Genomic DNA, 20507 nt, shown 5'->3' with positions numbered 1-20507 from the left:
TTGTTGGCGCCCTTTTTCTTTGATAATTCGTTTTGCCGCCCACTTCGTTTTTGCCGCCCCTGTTTTTGCTTTCTCTTCTTCTTCCACCGCCCCTTCGCTTTTGCCGCCCAAATACCCCCCCCAAAATACGCGCATGTGTGTACCATATAAATGACTAAAGGATGGCCCCATCAACACAATAACTCACTTCCTTTTCTGTATAAAATTTTGGAGAAAGAAAAGCCCGTTACATTTCCTCCATCGACTCATGAAAATTGAAATATAGGGCTGCGATATCTTGTGTATACATTTGTGTACGTTTGAAAGAAATTAAATAAATTTCTATTTTTTCCCAGAGTATTGAAAGCACATAAAGATAATGTAGGGTTATTGAATCTCCATGTGGGAAGGAATGCGAGTGGGGGTCAGCGTGTAAATCTTGCGAATGTGCGATGTACAAGACCACAGATCCATCTGTGACAAGACAAGTAGTCAGACAATTCATTAAATTTCCAGACACTCAAAAACTATTTTTATTTTGTTATAGTTTCCACGGAAACAGTTTTAATTATCATTCTCCTTCACAAAAATGTACATTATGTCACTGAACACACGAAAAGGTCAAAGGTCGAGTCATCAGAGGGGAAGAATAACAAAAACATAAAACAAAGAATGGTTATCTTTAGTTGTTGTATATTACATTACTGACATTTTTAGTAAGCAAACAAATAGAGCGAGTTGTGTTGAACACAAATTACCAAAAAACACAAAAAGTTAGACAAAAGTGCACCAGAAAGGAAAGGAAACAAAAATGAAATTGATTATCTTCTAAATTTTGGACGATATTGAACATTACACGTGACTGAATACACAGGGTGGCTAGGCCTAGAAAAAGTACGTCAAGACCAAATGAGTCGCCATACATACCTGTATTAGCCAATAGTTATACTAGTATGTGGAAAAAGGACATTCCGTGCAAAAACACGCTCGAATCTTGATTTTACAAGGATCTGGCTTTGAACTGTAACACTGAAGTATTTGTAATAATACAGTCAATGCCCAATATACAGTCACCAACTCATGCCCCCAACCAATTGAATCGATCAAATTATCAATTAGTCCTGACTGGGAGTTAAACTCATGAGTTCAGTACTCCGATTAATCTTACAAATTCATGTCACGTGTTAAATGTAAAGTTTGTGTTCAGCCCTGCTACCATGGATGGCTATCAGATCAACCCACAATGCATTTCATATACAGACTTCCACAGCAAATTCCATGACAAATGAAAAATACTTCATCTTTGGATACCTTTAAAACAACATCTTTAAAAACTTCCAATGTAAGGAAGGATATTGGGTGTCCGAGATATATAACATGTTTTAAAACAACAAAAAAATCGCGAGTTTAGTGCAAGAATTTCCTATGTGCAATCATATTGCACACAGGACCTTCTTTTACTAACCCTCGATATGAAGGCCAAATAATAATGACAAGAAGGCACATGAAGAAAGTCAATTTACAAGATCGCCACAACAAACACACACGAGAGACCATTTTACTTCCAAAAACCTCTACGGTTTAACTACTGATGTAGCATATTCATGTACAGAAAGACGAGTCAGTTGCCTTAAAGGTTCCAGTTATGTTGCGCTCTGCCGTTCATTCCATTACAATGCATTGTGGGTACCGATACATCCATGTGGAAGTTAAATATATGATAGGTTTGTAAGATTCGCATTTTGTGTCTATATTCAAGAACAATGCTACTTTGATAATTTAGCGAGATTCCACTGGATCAAGCCAAACGTCAACTTCGCGCGTTTTTGATGAGAAAAATCCAAGATCCCGGTACGACAAGTGTCTACCAGGTTCTTGATTACGAAATGTTGAACTTGAATATCATCAAAAAATGCGAATCTTTTGAAACCTCCAAAGAAAATAATGCGTATACATCATATGTATACCTGTGGATAAGTGATACAAGAATTTCCCAATAGATATATGTACCCGAGTGTAAAATATTATCAACTAATATAATTACAAATAATGCCCAATGATTTCATTTTTTCTCTTAAATATAATTTTGACGCACTTTCAGTATATACGTTACTTGTGCGTTACTTTCTTTCAGCAAGTCCAAATATTTGGAAGCATATTGTAATTTTAGTTAGCCTCATAGTTATCGTGATAAATCCCCAGCATTTTTTACAAAAGACTAAAATAAGTTGAGTCGCGAATCATGCACCAGTTGTTAGTGACTGTGGCACACCATAGCCGCCATTTTGGCAATTCATAACTGGATTTAATCAAATGTCTATAATTACCAGCGTAAATGTTAATAATCGGCCTGGTTGATACAGTGTGTAACTGTGTGTTGCCTTCATAAGAAACCATTTCGGAGTTTTTGAGTGGCACCCCTTTCTTTTTCACTTAATATGGTAATTCACGTATTCACTCGTGCTCTGATAATGAAAGTGTCTTGATCAATATATTAATAATTCAGATATTGATATACTGAAATACGAATCGATCAGATATCAATACATGAAGATTTAGTGTGATTTTGCACACTTTTTTTACACACAAGACAAGACGACTACTCGACGATTAAAAATAAACAAACAATAGGCCTAGATGAAAATCAAATATATTTTTCCTGAACAATTTTAACTTACTACACTGCAAAAAGGTTCAAATGTTATCCAACGTTGATTCAAATATCATCAGCCCCACCCCCCATAAATAAGCTGGTAAAGAATTAATTTTACCCAAATGTTTGGCAAATTTTAAACAAAATTGGTTAAATTTTGCCCAATAATTTAGACTATTAATTTGAACCAACGTTTGGCAAAACTTATTTGCAGTGTATTTATAAAAGGTTTGTTTGCTTCTAAAACGGTTGCTACGTGTAAAGACACACACTTGAGTCCTGATGGGACCAGGTTCAAACAAAATGCTCAAGCCAGGCTAAAATGCCTATGGTTGCATTATTTCTTACGCTAGCCTGGTTTTAGGAAATCAATTCTTTTTAGAGAATTCCTACGCATTAAGATTTAAATACCGCCTTTGGCAGCTAGTTTAATGATAGTTTAAGGAAAAAAATCAAATAGCTTTAGACAATTTACATCACACACATAACAAGAACATCGACCAAAAAGATTTTTTAGTCCTCCCATCCAAATAATTAAAATATGTGACAGTAATTTGTATTAAAAAAATAAGATCGAATTCGAATGTGACATGATAATATTCTTTTATGAAATCCCTAAGGATGGTACTGAATTACCATCATTTACAGAACTCCGCATGTAATTGCGAGTACAGTCCTATATCTGGATATGTAGGCCTGAAATTGTACAAAATGTTACCAAATTATATTCGTATCAGCTGTGACCATGGAAATATAGTAGGCTTGCCTATATGAGGCCGTATAAAATTAATGTTTTGATTCTCGTCCAGAGGATTTTCATGAATTTATGAGGGATGGAGGTTTTTTTCCCAAATGTAAAATTAGCAATGTGAGATTCTGAAGGATAAACCCCCTTGAGTACCACAGAAAGTCTTGGAAGTGATCCATGTTCTCTAATGTTTTCCCAAAGTATTTTTAAGTTTGAAAAATTTACAAATCCCAGAAATTGAGGTCGGAGGGGACGAGAAACAAAATATTTTTTCGGCCTTTTCCATGCTTTACCCAGTCATTAATTTGAATCATGTAATCATTGAAAGCCCGTTTACAAAATTGTGTTATTAAATGACATTTATTCACAGTAAAAGTAAAACAAGGTTTTGATTGTTAATGTTATATATTATATACAGATATCCGTAGCTGTGAATAATCAAAAGGATTTATCTTACGCAGCCTGGCTGACCGGCCCTCTATAATTTTTGAATCGCCGAGTAGTATTATGGGTAAGTACAGAATTATATTAAATGTACAGAACGTATATAATTTTCTTAAAGGCACGCCACAGGTTAGTAACTGGGATTGAAAAGTGAATCATGACAAGTTTCAACATCACTGGGCGATTCCATTTGAATTCCATACACCCTATTGAAGACTTAACCTTGCACCCAGGGGGCTTATAGATTTGAAATGGAGTCACCCTTAGGCAACTCAATTTGAAATACATATTCCCTGTGTGAAAGATTCTGGTTAAATCTTCCATAGGGGGTGTAACTCACTTTGAAATACATACTCCCTGTGTTAAATATTAAGGCGAGGTGTTCCATAGGGGGTGTATGGATTTCAAATGGAATCACTCATATCCTGTTGCTGTAGTTCGTAGACTACTGTCAAATCTGACCTCTAATGGTGTACTGTATGATGAACCTTTCCTCTCTTAATTTCATTTAAAAAATAAAAAGAATTTGTAGAACTACACATTTTTTTTCAAGCGGCAAGTCAAATATCATGTTCATCACACTATATCAGTATATATTTAGATTTCGTAGTGATTTGTTAGAGAAGATATCTACCCTTCCCAGAATCCTTTGCAACATGATGTATCGCCTCATTACATCAATGACACTACTTTGTACAAGTTAGGTTCCCTTTGTTTTTATGTTGACAATCGACTGGCTACACAAGAGTCGATAGTCAAGAAAATAAAATTGTTTGCAAGATCTGGACGTGCTCTGTTCACTGAGGTACTTTTTGTCACTATCAACCCATGCTGCACTAGATAGCAAATCAGTACAGAAAATTAAAATGGAAGAAATGCATTGTGGGAAGTGTAAGATATCTTCTCTAACATTGGCTCATTTCATTAAACATGTTAAATCAAAACACAACTCAACCGAATGTTAAAAATGATACGAACTATATCGATCATATAATCAATAACCGATAACAGAAAACTATGTGAAGAAAATAGATCAACAGAGAGCGCCTTTTTTTTTAAATATAAAACTCATCCTTGTTAACTGCATTTTTGTGGCAATAACACACATTTGTGCTGGTTTTTTTTAATCTAAAAAGTGACCACAATTACACTAGTTACATCACATGATCATAAAACACATGAGTGCAAAGTTTTCAATAATACATGTACATTTTTTATAATCAACATTGTTTACACATTACAAAATGGCAAAAACATATTCTTAACCCTGTACTTCTTGTTTCTTAATATTTTTCACTTCAAATAGTCTTGAAGCGGTACCTATAGTAATGGTATTTCACACACATTTTTTTCTCAAACGGAACTGAGATTTCACATAAAGGCTTATAAGTGTACATACAATTTTGTTTATTTTATACAGGAGAAAAAATAATGCTCTTTTTATTTTTTTAAGGAATGGATCAGTCTCTCTTTCTGCACCTAAATGAGTAATTAAATCGCCTGTTGCTAAAGTATCTCTAATTCTTGGTTTCTAATCATAATTAGTGATTATTTTGTTTATTGCACGCCCCACCACCACTTGCACACACGCGCAAATGTATAGGGTTCATGTATCAGTTAGATGCATCCAAACTAAACCACAAGAGGGTTCATGTATCAGTTAGATGCAACCAAACTAAACCACACGAGGGTTCACGTATCAGTTAGATGCATCCGACCTAACCTACACGATGCTGATGAAGTTGTAAACTGACCAATCGCTGACAGCTAGAACCGACGTCACAAGATTGCTTTAAGCCAATCGCAACGTCACTTCTGTTTTGCTGATTTTAAAAACACGTGACTTTACAGAACATCGTATACACTATGATCCACAACATACTCATCTATCAAGGGCACAGTTCTTTAACCCCAATACATTTGTACATTCATTGAATGGCCTTTGAAAATTTGGGTACAAAAACTCATCCTCTGCAACTTGAGGTCAAATTTTGAACTATGATTGTTTAATTGAGGTTATTGAACTATGCCATTAGAATGAGGCCATTGTGGTCCATAGTGATAGTTTCGGATACCAACGTACTACTGCTAACATTTCTAGACATAAAAAGGGGAAAATACTGTATATGCTCATATCATCTACATCTCTACAACAAAAATATCATTTTCAAAAAGCTACCGAATATACCTCTTTACTTTATACATTTTTTCTCCCAAAATGAAAAATACAAGCTAAATATTTTTTTTACTTAAAGATTAGTATCATGTAGTGTTTAAAAATAGTACTACACTGGAGGATGGTCCAAGGTATTAATATATATTTTTGTTTGCTATACACGCCCTATAGCATTAAGACAAAAGGACACATTTATATGTATTAAAGCCAACTTGCTTTTGCAAGCGCATTCTACAACCTCTTTCTACTAAACAATTACCAATAACATAATAACACACAACGTTTCTTTAATATGTACCATGTACATAAACATGTTAGGCTTGCGCGATTATGTCGGTTAAACGTCGGTAGCCGACTCTCCGGTTATAATCGCGAAATCCCAACTTAAAAGTACTTGCTATCTTTTGACTTGGATGCCGTTCGTTAAACTCTTTACGTAAGTCCAAGATATTGTCTTCTTCCATAACCCAGTTGATATCAGCCCATGATTAAAGCAATGAATATAATTTATAAACACAATATTATCCTTTTAAATAACCAAAAGCTACATTTCACTTTCTCTCGTAATGGAAAAAAAAACACACGTATTTTCAACATACTTCATCCTCGGGAATGAACTTCACATCGAACCCGTCACTCGTATTCTTTCACTGATCGCGCCTTGATAGGCAAATGTCGGCAAAACCTAAGTGGCAAGCACCAATTAGTTATACATTCACAGTAATATCTTATTTATAGTTTTTACCGTATGATCCAGTCCGTTAAAAAGAGTACAAACAGTCCAGGCCTCGGGCCTGTTTACTCGTGACCTTTTGAAGTCGACTTCCGGTTAAACTCTTGGCCTTTGGCCTCTTTGACATCCATAAAACAATAAGTCAGCCTTGTTATAACATAATACTTGAAAAGTTGCCTTCTCAAAGTCATTCTCAGTCCATCTTTGGTTTCACAACGTTCAGTCTTTGCACGCAATGGACTATAAATAAATCCACGTGCTGTTGATGCTGTAACTATTTCCGTTTGCTGTGTAACATCTCCATAAGGAGGCTGTTGAACGGTACCTCGCCGTTAAGATGCTTGTAATACAAGTAATCTTCACCTTTTTGGGCTAGTTGACGGACATCTGGCAACATGCGTAACATCATGCCGAACTTATCGTTGATATGTGGATACGTGGACATGGTGTAGTCCAACATGGCGGTGCTTATTTGGTCCTGACAGTTGTCAATGATTGGCTTGTCCTGCAATTGTAACGACGCGATGTCACCTGCAAAGACAGAAGAGAAAATGTGCAAAAATGTTTTATAAATTTTGCCTCCAAACAAGAGATAAATAAGAACATTGGAACTTGAAGGCGACAAACAACTTAATTTGATGATTCATAATAAAATTCGTAAGTTCCACCTCAGTAACCCACCTATGCCTTAAGTTCACAATATGATCGAACACTATAATTATTGTCTAAGTATTTGGTATTTTGTAATTCCTGTCACAATGAGAACCTGTCACAATGAGAAACAAAGGAATTTCACATATCTTGGCTAAGAAAGTCTGATTTTATTTTGATAAAACAAAAAAATGCCCAAAATTTAAGACAAAATAGTTACGTTTCATATGTTAAAACAAAAAATACATGGACTATTAAACCGTTGTCACATGACAATTATCATCTCGTGACAACGCCGAAGTTATTTCACAGTGGATTGTCAATTTGTTTTCTGTCAATCTTCAAGATTTTCACTCGACCCACCCACCCACTAAATTGTCAATTTTTTTTCTTAAAATTTCATGTCATTCTTTGTGGTCTTCTGAGAACCTCCCTTCCGACTCATTTCACTTGTTATAACGCGTCAATCTCGTAGCAGATTGTCCTGATAATTCGCTCAATATTTTTCTACGTCCCAACCATGCGCACCGGCCACCGCGTGCTTTTTGCGGTGCTATAAATTACGCGTGAATGAACTCGGCACTCGATAACCATAAGCTGCGTGTGGACGGATGAATATCAAAAATGTTGATTTTGCGTGAATAAATTTGCAATCTACATAAAAAAATAATGTCAAATGTATAAAGAAACCACACATCAACTTCAAAACACACGTCTTCACAAATCAGAAGGGGCTTCAAAAACAACGTTGTTTATGCAAAACAATATTCATGTGACGGGCGTGTTTATAATTGATATGTAATGTTATTAATGTTGGTATGTTTGTTTGTGCATCCTTTGATTTTATTAATTCAGTTGCACATAATACACGCAATGTGTTAAAAAAGTATGTCAAATAGTTCATGCTGAGTGTGTATTATTATGACATCAATATGTTTGGTTAGATACCCATCGGTAAGTACCAGTATACGTCCACTGAGAAATGTAGGATCTCTCAACTCTATAGCATTAAAAAGCACAATGTGATCTCGAGAAAGAGTATGAAATTGAAATTACTTATAGGAATAGCTTGTAAGGTGAAGGGAAATTCTATCAACTGTCTAGGTATTTCACATTGAAAATTCGCATATTTTAAGGAAGAAAACAGCGTGTTGAAATAATGTGAAGCGCCACAACAAATCACCGTCATGCTTTTGGTTCTTTGTACTCTATGTACTATACTATGATCCACAACAAGCTCAATCAGTGCGCAGTTCTTTAACCCTACATTTGCACATTCATTGAATGACCTCTGAAGATTTGGGTACAAAAACTCATAACCTGCAACTTGAGGTCAAATTTTGCACTATGATTGTTTAATTGGGGTTATTGAACAATGCCATTGGGACGAGGCCACCGTGGTCCATAGTGCAACTCATATCCCCGGTGCAACCTGCAATACTACCAACAATGCCAAAATCTGATTTTTAAAATTTTCTGATTGAGCAATGATAGTATTTTGAAATGAGCGACACATACACATGTACATGGCATATGGACAGGATTATCCCTATTACACATGTACATGGCATATGGACAGGATTATGCCTATTACCACCTGATTCGTAATAACCACGCTTTATCAGGTATATGAGGCTTGTCCCTCCAATTGCATGCCTATTACACAATTAGACTGCGAAAGCACACGATTGCTAAAACTTGCATTAAGTTTATATATCTAAATATGAAAACATTAACGCCATCAATTGATACCTATGCTAGCAAAAAATTCCTGTAAGCTTAGACCTGCATGGTATTAGTTATAGGAAGTCTTCAGATATATAGATATTTTAAAGAGCATTTCAATGGTAGGGTATTATAGTTATACGTAAATAGTTTTACCTAACGAACCCGAAATGAAAACTATCAAACCATAATCAAAATTGGGAACTCATTTTCTAAATTCACAATTAAACGCATTTTAAATTCGTTCAAACACGGTAGGTTGCTTTAGGTTCAGCTCATGTGTGAGACACATTTTGTGGAACATTCTTATTCTAAAATCCGATTAATGCCGACAATGTAAAACATGTCGGAAGGATTAATATGCGAGGGCGTGGAGGACATTAAAAAAAAAAATTTTATATTTGTCAAAAAACAGGTTTCTGGATCTGCAGCAAAAATGATCAGTTATCAAAATTAAGTCTGAATATTAGTGTTTGTTACCATAATCTAGATTGGTACTTCTTGCAAACACAAAACCCAAAAATTCTGTACGTTTAAAATCACAAACGAGATGGAGTCTAACTCTCGACTGGCCGGCGTTTGTCCATCTTCCCGTTGTGTGCGTATTATAATAATGGTATACGGTGGACGTGACCTTGAGATTATGCTTCATTCAAGGTTTTATTTTGTTATAGGCAAGACGAAAACTCCCGTCTTATGGATGAGAGGAGTACTGAAACATCTATACCCCTAGGGGAATGCTTATTAACTTGTGTGCCGGGGATGCAACCACCATTTTTATACCGAATTCTCGTGGTTTTTATTATTAAAGAAATAATGCACAGGTTTCTTTTCAGCATTTATTTTTTGCTGAAGCTATTTCAGTCTTTTAATAGCATGCGAGACGCTGATGGATATGCTATGGGGATTTTGGGCAATATTACTTGTATAGAAAGATACGGTTGTTTGTGTGCTATATATCTCTTCCTTTGGATTTTCACTCGCTTGTTTTTCTCCTCTCGGATCAATTTTAGTTTGTGAGTTGGTGGTGGTTGTATTCGACCTGCGTTGTGCATCTAATTATGGCATAATGCAACCGATTGTGTTTTTGAGTGTAGCACCGCGTTATTTTGTGATTTTGCAATGAAGCGAGAATCTTGTAATTAATGAAAATAAGAGTAACAAAAACACTGCATTTGGTACATTAAGTCTATCGCCGAAGTAGCATTATTGCAAGTGTGAATCGCTTGACCAATACCACTGAATACTCTATTTTAAAGGCTCCCATTTTTAATCACCGTTAGTTTGTGGACAATAGGATGTTTCATGCTATGCATATGATATGCCCACAATACACTGCAATCAAGTTAAAACATGATCATGACGATAGCAAGCAAAATTATGAAGACTAATGCAAATCTGAGAACAATAACATACATGTACTACTACTGTAGTAGTACATATAGGCTTAGTAGTCTTGTTCACAATTTAAAATCGAGAAGGAAAATGGGGCCAAAATAATCAGCACACACTGTGATTAACACGGTCTCATTTCCAAAACCCTCATTTAACCAAATTTAGCTCAAAATTTGACCCCGAAAGACCTCAAGTAGTGATGCATGAGCTTTAGTACCCAAAGCAAGTTCGAAGGTAATTCTATGAAAATACATGTATAAAATATATATTGGGGTTAAAGAACTGTGTCTTGATCGATGAGCATGTTTGGAGAACACAGTAAGAGGACCTTCCCAGACCGTGAAAACGCATGAAGTCACGTGTTTTTAGTAGCATTGCATGATGGGATTGCTACGATATTGGAGTAGTCTGCAACCCAACAAAAGGCTGCAGGAACCGACTTCCGTTGATGCTCAATCTCTGTTATCTCTCACACACACGTGACAAGAAAATAGTTGTTGTATGTCTGTATACCACTACAAGTAGATTCTGTTTTGAAATGAGACCAGCTCCATACATGATTATAGCTTTTAGCAAGCACATATCACTTTAAGCCACAACATCATCCCATCTTGCGTCATAGTTCAAAATATCCTTTCAAAACTCATAGACCAACTTGAACTTCCAAGTTTTAGAGGATGAGTTTCGTACCCAATGTATATTCGGAGCCATTCTGTAAGAACACGCGCATAGGATTTTACGAACGGTATCCTGGCGCATGAGAATGATGCGTATGTTTGAGATCCGGGCGCATCTATGTATTCATTGAAAACCGATACTGTCCCTACGAGCAATTTGGTTTGTTGTGTTCCTGCAGAGGCCCTTGATTCAATGTATTGGAGCAGTGATAAAATTGGGAGAGAAATAATGTCATACGATGAATGCTGTTTTCATGAAGATCCTTTACTCGTGGAAAATACTGGGAAACTGATACTATTCCTATGAGGGAGTGTGGCAATTTTGCTGTGTTCCTGTTCAACAGTACAATACATCCTCTTGATCTTATGTCTTTCTATTGGAGCAAGTGATAAATATATGTGACGTGTCATGTCAAAAGGAGACACTTTTGGGCAGGTTATGAATTTTGAGTTTTTTACATATCTTAAATAAAGAGATTCTTTGCTCCACAATGCCGTTTTCCCGAATGAAATCGGACATTCCTAAGCGAAGATATTGAGTTCGAAAGTTTTGGTTTTATAAAATTGGAAACTGAGATATCGGCCTTTAAAAATATTATTGACAATGTTGAGAGTAGGAATTAACTTGAAAAATGTCTCAAAAACTGCAAGATGCCAGTTATATTCCGGTCTGAAACTATCAGACAATATTTTAAGCATTAATAACATCACAAATTCGCAACAAACCCAAATTGTGAAAAATTCACCCACCGAAAGATTTTTGGCTATTTCTCCATTTATGATCCTGCCCAAAAGTGTCTCCTTTTGACATGACACGTCACATATAGGCTGCATTTTCCCTGTGTATGTCCATACCAGCAAGCCTTATTAATTTGTCAGTCGCTATTTTCATGACTTTTTCTTATAAATGAAGAAATGTTTCTTTTGAATGCTAATGATCAGAGGATGATTTAAGGAAGCCCCATCATGCACTGTAAAAGTGTTATCACTAGAGTTTCAACGGCCACTTTACTTTTCAAATCCCATTGAACTCTATGCAAAAGATGTTGTTTTAGAATTGCCCGTGTGTCATTATTACTTGGTCGATTTTCAGATCTAAAGTGATGTATGCATGAAGGATAATTCACACCTTCTGTAGATGACATAAAATGTGAAATCGACCAACTTTTTGAAGGTGTTTATATTGTAAATATATCTGTCCAAATTCAAATTTAACCATGCACGTGTGTATGCAGTGGGCGGGCAGTGGTGTCATGTTCACTCACACAGCTGTGCTAACCGCAAGACTTGCTGGGAAGTGCTTAAATCATCCTCTGGCTAATGATCATTTATCAAGTTTTCAAAAGAAGACACCTACATGTATATAGTTACATAATTGAGACAATAGGCCTAATTAATTGTATTTCCCTTGAAAATATATTTAATGGAACGAAATGTAAATGTATGACGTCACAAATTTTAACAGGGAAAGGTCCTTTAACCCTTAAATCAGTGACTCGGTTTTTATTGAACTAGCAGTTGACTTTAACAGAAACATATGTTATAAATGGCATCTCCTAGTTTCAAATGAAAACTGTCAATCAAGTTGTAAGATCTGTAAGCTTAGATCGGATATATTATTTATGAGTGTTGAACTAATGTTTTCCTTAATAGGATTCCAGTAATGTTTTTGTAGCCCGAACGACCTCTTTGTCTAACACCCGAAGATGGAATTCATGCAAAATAAACATGATAAAACGATTTCTGTGTTTAAATCCCGAAGATGAAATTCATGTGAAAGAAACATGATAAAATGTGCACTTAAGCTTACTTAAGTGAAATCTGATTGCTATTGACGCCGAAATGTATTGGGCCCGAATTTACTAAGACTTGCTATATGCACCTCTTACTTTTTGTTTCTTTTAAATCCTGAAGAAATTATGGTAAGGATTACGGTCATATTACTCAAGGAACACGGGTTCCAAAGAGAGGTGGCAATGCGTATAGCAACTATATTCTTTGAGGATTCGGACCTTACATTTTGGCGCCATTTCTCCATCCATCCATGTGCTTCTCTTACCTGGATTAAGCAAGATCAAGAATTTAAGACAGACGAACTCCTTATGATCGACCTTCAGTTCCCTCATTCTCGAGACGATTCTGTTCATCTGATCTGTGATCTCGGTTATGGAAAACAACGGAAGGCCTTTAGGGTCGACCGTTTGTCCGGTTACTAAGAGCACTCCTTCGCCATGATGATGGACTTGTCTGTATAAGTGGTCGAATACTAGAAGCTCACTCCAGGCATTTTGTAAAAGCTTCATTTGATCTTCCACCTGTAAGAGCAAGAAGTTTAATAGAAACGTTAAATTAGTAATTACTTCAACATGTTTAATAAAGCAAAGTTGAGCTGCGCCATGTTGGTATTTATAGCAATTTTAGAATGACTTAAACATTCATGCATTACAAAACACGTGTCCAATGTTTATCTTCATCATTCTCAGTGTTTGGATCAGTCATTCTCCATGCAACTTGCAAATCAGGAACGGGCATGGTTCTGCGATGGGAAAAGGAAACAACTTCCAAATTTATGTGACAGTACTACTATGAATATGCATTAGATGATTTGCAAATATAATATCGCTTAATCGTCTATTTTTCTGGATTTACGGTATTAAAAACAGCCGTGAATGCTATAATGTTAATCATGTTAATTGTAAATTATTGGCCGGCGTTGATAGCGGTAATACTATAATAGGCTAGTAGACATCAAATTAATAGGCCTCTAAGACACTTGCTTGGTTCAAATCATGCCATAAGACTTGCTTGAAATAATAAAATAACACATTTTTACTTATTATTGCATACTGAGGGCCTACATCTTAACATTAAAGTTACGGCCGAATGTTCAACTCTCTATGTAAGACTAAGAGGGTACTAACGGGTACGGGTTAGTACGTATCACGGAAAAAATCGCGGGCCGCTTTAATATACGAATTTATTTTTTATTCTTGCTTCCCGGATAGTATTTCATATATAAAATAGACACGAATAGCAGTTATAATAACAATATTATATAATATTGTTATTATAATTGCTATTCACGTCTATTTATACCGCTTACGTAATACTACATTGTAGCACAGACAAAAATATCACCCGAGGTTCATTTTAACGATATGCTATGCTTTATGAACCACAGATCATGAACGCATTGTTTGCGACTAGTATTACTTAAACATTGTTAAATGTCTATATTTAAGATATTTTCTTATATAATAATCAATGCAATGATAACATTATTGTATAAAATATTCCGACACACACAAATAAACACATCAATACAATTTATACATGTACAAGTATGTGCCACCCCTTGAATGTTGCAGACAGGCACTGACACTTGCTAAGCTCTTCAAAACGAGAATTCAGATTTATCATGCAAGCTTATAGTTATACTATAACATCAGAACATCTGCTTATATACATGTATACCCATTTACGACAACACAGTATACCTTTGTACGTTTGCACAAATCATAAAATTTCATATATAATTTCAATACAATCATGACATTTCAAAAATTTCCTATTTTTTAAACGATTTTCTGAATTTATATATGTGACTGAACGTTGTGTCTGTGAGGGTTAAAATATTATCCCTATGTTGTTAGCATTCGCTTCTCTGCACAGAACTCAATACGGCATCAGACCATAGTATGTTATGTCTGCGTTCATTCAGATATGTTGTGCATAAACCAGTGTTGCCATTTATTTATCACTTGAGATGATTTTGTTTACCTTTTCACTTTTTATTTGTTTTATTATGTCGTTTTGGGGAGAGGGGCCTTGAATGTATACCCTCTGCTGATCATACTGATGCAGCAGCGATTATAAATAATGTATTTACTATCGCTTTCTGCAGGGGGTAACAAGAGCCCCCTCAGTGAAAATATGGATTAAAAGTAGCCCAAAAAGGTGCTATGTGATCACGTTGGCAACGCTTTATTGTAGTATACAAGAGAGAGAAATCTATGGCGAAAGCTTTGCGTGCTGGGGTGGTTAGAGAAAATGTGTGCAACCAGGCGTATTTGACACAATAAGGCGCCATAGCGGAGCTTGCGGATTGAACGCAGGTTGTTTTGGGTCATGAGTACAAAATTGTGGAGTTGCACCTGAACGATTTACTGAAAGTGTCAGTCCATCTTGTGTCAGAACATGAAGGTCTTCATCGGGTCGCTGGTGGTAAATTGTATTGTCCCAAATCGTATTACTATTAGGCCCTACCTCTCCAGTTTATTATAAATTAAAGTACAAATAGACCTGCAACATAGGCTTCTTGTAGCCTGACTTGAGCATGTTTGAGCCTGGTCCGATCAGGACCCAAGCGTGTCTCTGCATAGAGCGACCGTTTTTACATTATGACAGTCTGAAACTGCATGACAGATTGATGACAGTGTAGTCATTTCAAACAAGAAACAAGTTTAATGTTAAATTGCTTCGTTTTCAACTGAACGCTTTCCTCTGTCCTTAGCAACCTACTGTACAAATGTCCTAACAAATGTCAACCACTGCATATTTTGCATTTATATACATGTAGTATCCATTTAATAATTCATTTGAAATCAACATCTAAAAGTATACAAGTATAAGCCACATCATCAAATTACTATAGTAATTAATAGTGTATCACAAAACTCCTCCCCACTCAAACTCGCCAACATGTAACTCGCACCCCATCATCCAATGATCGAACACAACATCTCGACGGATTGGGACCATCACCATGCCCAGCTGCCTATATGCATGTCTTCGTATTGAGTACATGTCTAAATCTACCCTTTCCAAACCTCAAGAAAAATTCTCAAATTTAGCATCGCTTGACTTGATTTAATACCTTCCAATTCTAAGCAGCGATCTAAGGGGTCATTTTTTGGCTGAGAAAAGAATAGAAATTACTCAAACGGATTTAAGAATACAAAATGCTTACAACAAACCTGTATATTTAATACAATGTACTAGATTGATGATTCACGCACTACTGTGAATTAAATGAGTGGTTTCCACAATCATTCAAAATCGGGCAGTTCTTTTGTGATGTATCTACCACGCCCCTTTCATGCCTTAAAAGAAATCGAATAAATGTCGTAAAACCACCTTTACCATTATGGTACACCGTAGTGTCCGAGATGTGTGGAGTAAATCAAAGAACATTGATTTTTATGGGGATTTTAAAAAAAAGAAAACGACGGATTATCTCGCATTTTCATCCCCGGGATTTTCATATTAGAAATCCTCTCCTGTCCCTTCTAGAAATCGAACATCGAAAATGACCTCTATTGTGCTGTGTAAGGACCATAGAGAAATCTTTGCGAATTGGATGGCTATTTTGATCAACATTTAGTAAGCGAGTGCTTAGCATTGTAAAGTAGCACTCATCTTGTTTGTACCACGTCATCAGAAGTAATAAACAACACAATTGAAGACCTGAGCGCCAAAAGACCGTAAGTCCACTTGGCCCCTCAGCATGTATACACTAACGTTGTTACGTATAGTTTCTTAGGGTTTTATAATATTTAATACATGGTCCAGGGTGAAAACATCATGAAAGGTTGTGAAAGATTTGTTTTGGCCCCTGAACATGTATAAAACATTACCAAACTATACGCAACTTGGGTGTATACATGTTGAGGGGCCAAGTGGACTTACGGTCTTCTTGCGCTCATGTCTTCATTATTGGCGTTGCAACAACAGATAATTACAGGTCCTTGCCAATTAAGCCTTCTTAAGATGAGGAGGGGAGGGGGAGATGGATGCTATGGTCAGTGAAATATTAGCGAGCATGTTTCCCCATACGGCTAATGTTCTCACAACCACATCAACTTTTTGATGAGATTATTTCAGTCCATCGATGTTCGTTAACATGGTCTTCACTTTACCCCTAAGTATAAATGAGCATTATTCTGAATGTACTTTTTAAGCCGATAAAAATTCAGGAAATACGTTAATTCTGCCATTAAATTATCCTTTAGATCAGGCAATTATTGCTTTTTGTAAGCAGCAGCAGCAACCACGGTCAAAAGGTTAGCTTTTTAATATCCCTGATTGTCCACGAGAAATCTCATTAATTAGACAATTACGCCTATAGATGTATTTTACAGGTATATAGTATACTAAAATGTTGCACTATACAGATTCTATATATCTATCTATATATCTTTGATTTAATTGTCATTTAATGCAATATGGTGCAAACTGCTTTGCATATTTTTAGACAAGCTTGTGAGGTAAAAACGTTATCTTTTGTGAAATTAGATGGCACAGCAGCTGTAGATATGTATAAATCAAATCCATAATATTAAAGCCTCGTTTCCTTTATGTACAATGTACCACACAGCATTGGAAGAAAATAATTACTATTTCTAGAATTTTTAATTATGTGCCACTTTGCACCTATTCCCACATGACTCACAGCAGCGCAAGTGCAATGGCTTCGTTGTGGCCATTATGTACAATTATGTCTTCTGGACATTTCAGGTAGGTTCTGGAGCACTTTGCCAGACCCAAAACTTTCTGAATTAAACTATTTCGCCAAAACCAATAATGTTGAATTATCATTACATTACCGATACCGTGACCAATCCATAAATTATGTGATGATTTGGGGGTGCATATATATATATATCGGATTAATGTGCTTTTTATGAGTTCAGTTTCAGTTTTATTTACCATATAAATTTATCATATAAATCGAAACAAACGCAATTAATGGAGGGATGACCAAAAAAGAGTTGAACCCCTGGGCACTACCTGCCGATCAAACATTGCCTCTGATTGGTCAATTACATGATATCTTCACTTTAATCACCAATCAGAATGGAGCTATGCAAATAATTCACCCCAATTTTTTGTGTGGTGAAATTATTCTAACAACGTTGCTGATTGGTCCAATTGATAATGAAAACTTCTTTTTGGCCAATCGGCATGTATAGTTCTCATGCTGTTTGTGATATTGAGTCCGAAAATTGTTATGACAATTCCACTTAGGAACCGAGTGTGCTGACAACATCCGAAGATAATGTGGACGCCCAGGAGTGTCAAAGAAGCAGCATGTGTTCTTGATGGCACATCCAAGCTTCCAGACTGTAACCTGTACATTGGGTTTCAAAATCTAAAGATTGTATCACAGTACAGAATCACTATCGGCAAATCTGGAATCGAACTAGCAACTTACCTTGAGTTCTTTGAAGAATAAACTATTCCTGGCCCAATCTACGAAGGCAAAAAGTGTTTGGTCAGCCAACTTGCACACCATACTAAAGAAATCACCCGGTGCTGTCATGCCTAACTGAGTCTGCAAATATGACGTGATTTTGGCTTGGAGTTGCCCCTGATCGGGTTCACTTCTCATAAGTTCGATAATCAGTTTTGGGGTCTGATCAGGCTCGGATTTGACAGCTAATGGACTAGCACTTGATGACGGGGGCGGACTGGACGTAGGTACAGGAGGGGGACTTGTTGTGTAGTTTATTGGGAGCATTTGGTGTGGTGGTTGATGATGATGACCGTACCCATTATGATGATGCTGAAGACCTGGCTGTGGTATGTTTAAGTGTGGATCACGTGGATCACGAATCACCACTGCTGGGGGAGGGTATAATGGCGCACTCTTTGATGCTGCCACTTGAATGTTCTTGATGATAGCCATGGAGATGTCAGGGCTTCCTGGAGCAGATACCGCTCTTACATTAGCGATCAACCTGTTTCTCTGTTGTTGTTTGAGTGCTCTGTCTCTTTTGTACATTGGACCAAATTTGTTCCTTCCTCCTCGCATTCTATCGGGTCTTACGGCTGCAATAACAACAGATAAATAAATAGATTTTAATGTCTCTTTTATTGTACCACACAACACATTGAACACAACATCGGAACATGACATGTACATTCTGCATTTGTCTATATCCCAAAATGCATCTTGATTTTAAATCTCTTCACGTTACACACGCAATCAAGCGTGTAGTTCTTGTGTAAGAGATTGATGTTTACCTCGTAAATTTGTCAATGCCCAAAAATGACGAACATTTGCACTTTCTTTCCATTCACTAGGATCCACAACATGCTCATCTATCAGGGCACAGTTCTTTAACCACAATACAGTTGCACATTCATTGAATGACCTTTGAAAATTTGGGTACACGAACTCATATTCTGCAACTTGAGGTCAACTTTTGCACTATGATTGTTTAATTGAGGTTATTGGACTATGCCATTGAGATGAGGCTATTGTGGTCCATAGTGATTACTGCTGCACTACATAGTACCAAAAGGCTACGTTTTTTATTCACTGTTTGGAAAATATTTCTGCTGAAACCCCACGTTAACATTGGCTAAATAAGTTGTGTTTTTTGCTCTCATGAAAAAGTATTTTTAAAAAACAAAACATTAGTAAAAAAAACCAATTTTTGTCCGCCATTTTCATATGTGTGACGTATTTTGAGGTTTAAATCAACATGCATTGGGATACTGTCCAATGGAGAATAGAACGGAATTGGACATCCATGTTATTGATTACAGTTTCTGGAACACATACTGCGTGACACAGGTGTAAGTCTGCAATTCGCTTGTAATTCCCAGTGATTTAATTTTTACGATTGTCTCTTATGCAATTGCGCCCAATGCTATAAACTGTATGTCTTATTGTGTATTAGACAGCGACTATAGTTAACTTATATAGACTATTTTGTGCTGATCCCAGACTTAAATTGTGTTAATTACAACTCAAGAATAAAATAGGGTGAGGAACAACAAAACAAAAATATTAAATACATGCATAGATTCGAGTCTAGAATTTGTGATACATGTAGGTACTGCATGGGTTTTCTTGTATGTTGTTTATATAGGTATGCGGTACAACTCGATGTCCAATATTACGTAACAATTAACGTTAATTAATTTTCTGGCCAAGAATACCAGAGATACTTTTAGTACATCTGATTGCATATCCTCAATAAACACCCCACCCGTGAACTTGAACAACAATCTTTTCAAGATTAAAGACGCATGCATTGATAAATTTTTAATCTCACTTTTGAAAGTGGGCGTTGACAATCGTTTTCCCGATAACAGGTCTTTTTTTCTTGGAGGTCAGAAATATTCCCGGAGCCCTGCCCATTGTATTAATGTTCCACTCAGTGACCGATGCAAATTCCCACGATGAATAGTCATTGATAGTAGATTTAAAACTCGCTATTATCAAATTCAAATGCAACTCTACATCAACAATACACTTGTGCAGTGACCTCTACCATGTAACTAATACATTTTCAACACCCTATTCAAATAATTTT

The 20507-nt window shown here is 36.2% G+C and overlaps 1 protein-coding gene across 2 annotated transcripts in view; it reads right to left on the bottom strand.

Moving 5' to 3' along the window:
• Positions 1-509: 509 nt before the first annotated feature.
• The window catches only part of LOC140138769 (nuclear receptor subfamily 5 group A member 2-like), a 33991-nt gene continuing 13993 nt past the window's right edge, over positions 510-20507 (bottom strand). For both annotated transcript variants that reach the window (XM_072160533.1, XM_072160534.1), the window contains exons 3-5: positions 18395-19011; positions 13241-13496; positions 510-7264 (exon numbers count right to left, since the gene is read on the bottom strand). In XM_072160533.1, the coding sequence (XP_072016634.1) occupies positions 7008-7264; positions 13241-13496; positions 18395-19011 (1130 nt within the window). In that variant the 3' untranslated portion in view covers positions 510-7007. The remainder of the gene's footprint in view (positions 7265-13240; positions 13497-18394; positions 19012-20507) is intronic.

The sequence above is a fragment of the Amphiura filiformis genome, chromosome 18 (assembly GCF_039555335.1).
Source record: "Amphiura filiformis chromosome 18, Afil_fr2py, whole genome shotgun sequence".
Classification (NCBI taxonomy): Eukaryota; Metazoa; Echinodermata; class Ophiuroidea; order Amphilepidida; family Amphiuridae; genus Amphiura; species Amphiura filiformis.
Note: the sequence above shows the minus strand (reverse complement) of the source record. Positions and strands in the feature narration are given on the sequence as shown.